The following is a 3,191-nucleotide window of genomic DNA, read 5'->3' on the forward strand; positions in this document are numbered from 1 at the left end:
ATGGTCCTACCTGAGCGGGCTCCAGAGTGTCCCTCGACCAGGCGCAGGTTCTTCTGGTGAGGGGGGGTTGTTATTAAGGGTGGGGGGGTGTGGGGGGTTGTTGGGAATGAGGACGGAGATATGAGGCGAGCAGTTAGCCACAGATCAGCCCTGGAGGACAGATAATCGATGGGGCTGTCGTCCAGCCTCATCATCCAGCCACCGCTGCCCCAATTCCCCCTGATGAGCTGGAGGCCACAGTCTGAGGGGGGGTGGGGGGGGCAGGAGGAGGTCAGGCTGATAAGGAGGAGGCTCCTCTCTGACACAGATTGGGCTCAGTCAGACTCTTTCTGTGTGTCACAGTTCAGCTCGTTAGAAACACACTGACAGCCAATCAGAGGCTCAGATGTCCCTCTGTGTATGATCCAATCAGAGAGCTCAGAGTGTGTGCGGATAGCACACTACAGAACAACATCTACCTACCTGCTCCTGCTGCTGGATGAAGCTCTCCTCTAACAGCCTGTTTACACATCCTCCCTGCTGCCAGAGGTCACAGCATGTTAACCCTGAACGCATCACAGGTCGAACACCTGCACGCTTCAGTTACAGCTCAGAGCCTTCTGAGGGGCCAGGTGGGGCCACGTTTGGGACGGCAAAAAGTCGACTCCATAAGCAGCTCAAATGTCTAAGGTGTCCTGTGTCTCAGGTGGACTGTGTCTCAGGTGTCCTGTGTCTCAGGTGTCCTGTGTCTCAGGTGTCCTCTCTCTCAGGTGACCTGCAGTTTAATACATGCTTGTCGTGTTGAAGGACAGAAGCTGACATGTTGGCGCTTCAGGAGCTTTCAGAGTTCAGATACAAACACGTGGCGAGGATCTGAAGGGATGAAGGAACCTCAGGTGTGTCCTCAGAGCACTGTGAGGTCAGACACATCAGAGTGTTGGTGTTTGTATCTGTGATCACATTAGAGCTGGTTATTCCTCCCTGTGAGAGGAGGAGAGGAGGAGAGGAGGAGAGGAGGAGAGGAGAGGAGAAGGAGAAGGAGAGGAGGAGGAGAGGAGGAGGACAGGAGGAGAGGAGGAGGAGGACGAGGAGGAGGAGTGGAGAGGAGGAGGACGAGGAGGAGGAGGAGGAGGAGGAGTGGAGTGGAGAGGAGAAGGAGAGGAGGAGGAGGAGGAGGAGGAGGAACACGGGAGACACAGAACATTTCATGATAAAAAAAAGACTCAAACAGATAAATTGATGATCAATATTTTCCTTTGATGTACAAACTAATTGATTAATGGTTTCAGGTGTAATGAGGCGGCTTCATCAGACTCCTGCTGCACTCTGAGCAGGAGACGCTCACACTGAATCATTTCTCCCTCTCAGAGCGCACCTCTCTCTCTCTCTGTCTCTCTCTCTCTCTCTCTCTGTCTCTCTCTCTCTCTCTCTCTATTTTCTCTCTCTCTCTCTCTCTCTCTCTCTCTCTCTCTCTATTTTCTCTCTCTCTCTATTTTCTCTCTCTCTCTGTATCTCTCTTTATTTTCTCCCTCTCTCTCTCTCTCTCTCTATTTTCTCTCTCTGTCTCTCTCTCTCTCTCTCTCTCTCTATTTTCTCTGTCTCTCTCTCTATTTTCTCTCTCTCTCTATTTTCTCTCTCTGTCTCTCTCTCTGTATCTCTCTCTATTTTCTCTCTCTCTCTCTGTATCTCTCTCTATTTTCTCTCTCTCTCTGTATCTCTCTCTATTTTCTCTCTCTCTCTATTTTCTCTCTCTCTATTTTCTCTCTCTGTCTCTCTCTCTCTCTCTCTATTTTCTCTCTCTGTCTCTCTCTCTCTCTCTCTATTTTCTCTCTCTGTCTCTCTCTCTCTCTCTCTCTCTATTTTCTCTGTCTCTCTCTCTATTTTCTCTCTCTCTCTCTATTTTCTCTCTCTGTCTCTCTCTCTCTCTCTCTCTCTATTTTCTCTCTCTCTCTGTCTCTCTCTTTCTCCCCCCCCTCCCCCCCCTCTTTATTTCTCACACTTTTTTTCTTTTTGGTTTTCGTGTCGACACCTCGGTGGTTTGAATCCTGCTAATTGGTCCCTGATGGACGTGACGAATCACGCTCTCCCTGTGCCCCGCAGCGCTGCATAAACGCTCAGCAGCTACCTGAGCTCCTGCAGCAGCAGCGTTAGCATGCGGGGAGTCAGAGGAGGTGAGCCCCCCTCCTCCCCCCTCAGTAAACAGTGGCTCCGCTGTTTGCCGACCTTGTCCAACCTGCACGCTGAGCGAGATAAGCGGCCTCAGGACAACACGGGGAGAGTTACAGCCCCGACACGCTAAACATAATCTGCACTTGGCGCTGCGCTCAAAGGTCAAGCGTATCTGTACCCCCCCATCCCATCCCCCCTCCTGGATGGAGGACAGGTGGGGGGTGAAACAGCTGCAGGTGGAGAGGAACCCCCGCCTCAAACAGAGATCATTCAAACAACCCCGCCCCAAACCCTGCATAGTGTAGTGGATAAGTTGCACCACATTCAGGAAGCTAGCGATGCTACGTGTGTTAGCCTACAGCTGCGTGCTAATGATGGTTTCCTGCTTTGATGCTCTAACCCCCCCTCTCTGTGTGTGCTGCAGGTTCTGTGTGGGAGACAAGTTCTTCCTGAAGAACAACATGATCCTGTGTCAGACGGACTACGAGGAGGGGCTGATGAAGGAGGGCTACGCTCCCCAGGTCCGCTGACCCCCGTAGGCCCCACCGAGGAGGAGGAGGAGGAGGAGAGACACTGCAGGAGAGCTTGTAATCAAACACAAAGCACTATGGCCTCCTCTCCAGCTCCTGCCCCCCCTCACATGTACATATCCTCCCTGGGGGGGGACTCTGCTGTACAGAATAGCCATAGAGACTCTGAGGGGAGGGAGACGCCCTGAGCGACAGGTGAAGAGTAAACTCTGTACATTTCTTTGTTTCAACGTTTGGATGCTCCTGCCTCTGCAAACACCCCCCCCCCCCCCCCCCCGACTGAACAGCAGCTTCTACTTGAATCTCAGACTCAGAGGATCAAACAGTCATCCTGGATAAACGTCTTTTTATTGTTTCACAGCTAAAACACACTGAATGTAAATGAGAATGTGTGTGTGTGTGTGTGTGTGCTAACACTCTAAATTGTATCACTAAATTATCGACATGCTTTCAAACCAACACGTTCTTAGTTCTTAACTCTTCACATCCAGCAGCAGCCAGAGGCTTCACACG

The 3,191-nt window shown here is 51.4% G+C and overlaps 1 protein-coding gene across 1 annotated transcript in view; it reads left to right on the forward strand.

Annotated features, from left to right (window-relative positions):
• Positions 1-2,925, forward strand: part of lmo3 (LIM domain only 3) — a 26,991-nt gene extending 24,066 nt beyond the window's left edge. The window contains exon 4 of the mRNA XM_069671158.1: positions 2,573-2,925. Within this exon, the coding sequence (XP_069527259.1) occupies positions 2,573-2,678 (106 nt within the window). The 3' untranslated portion in view covers positions 2,679-2,925. The remainder of the gene's footprint in view (positions 1-2,572) is intronic.
• Positions 2,926-3,191: the final 266 nt, after the last annotated feature.

The sequence above is a fragment of the Semicossyphus pulcher genome, unplaced genomic scaffold, assembly GCF_022749685.1.
Source record: "Semicossyphus pulcher isolate SPU_LCO1_2020_fin unplaced genomic scaffold, fSemPul1.0.p SCAF_20, whole genome shotgun sequence".
Classification (NCBI taxonomy): domain Eukaryota; kingdom Metazoa; phylum Chordata; class Actinopteri; order Labriformes; family Labridae; genus Semicossyphus; species Semicossyphus pulcher.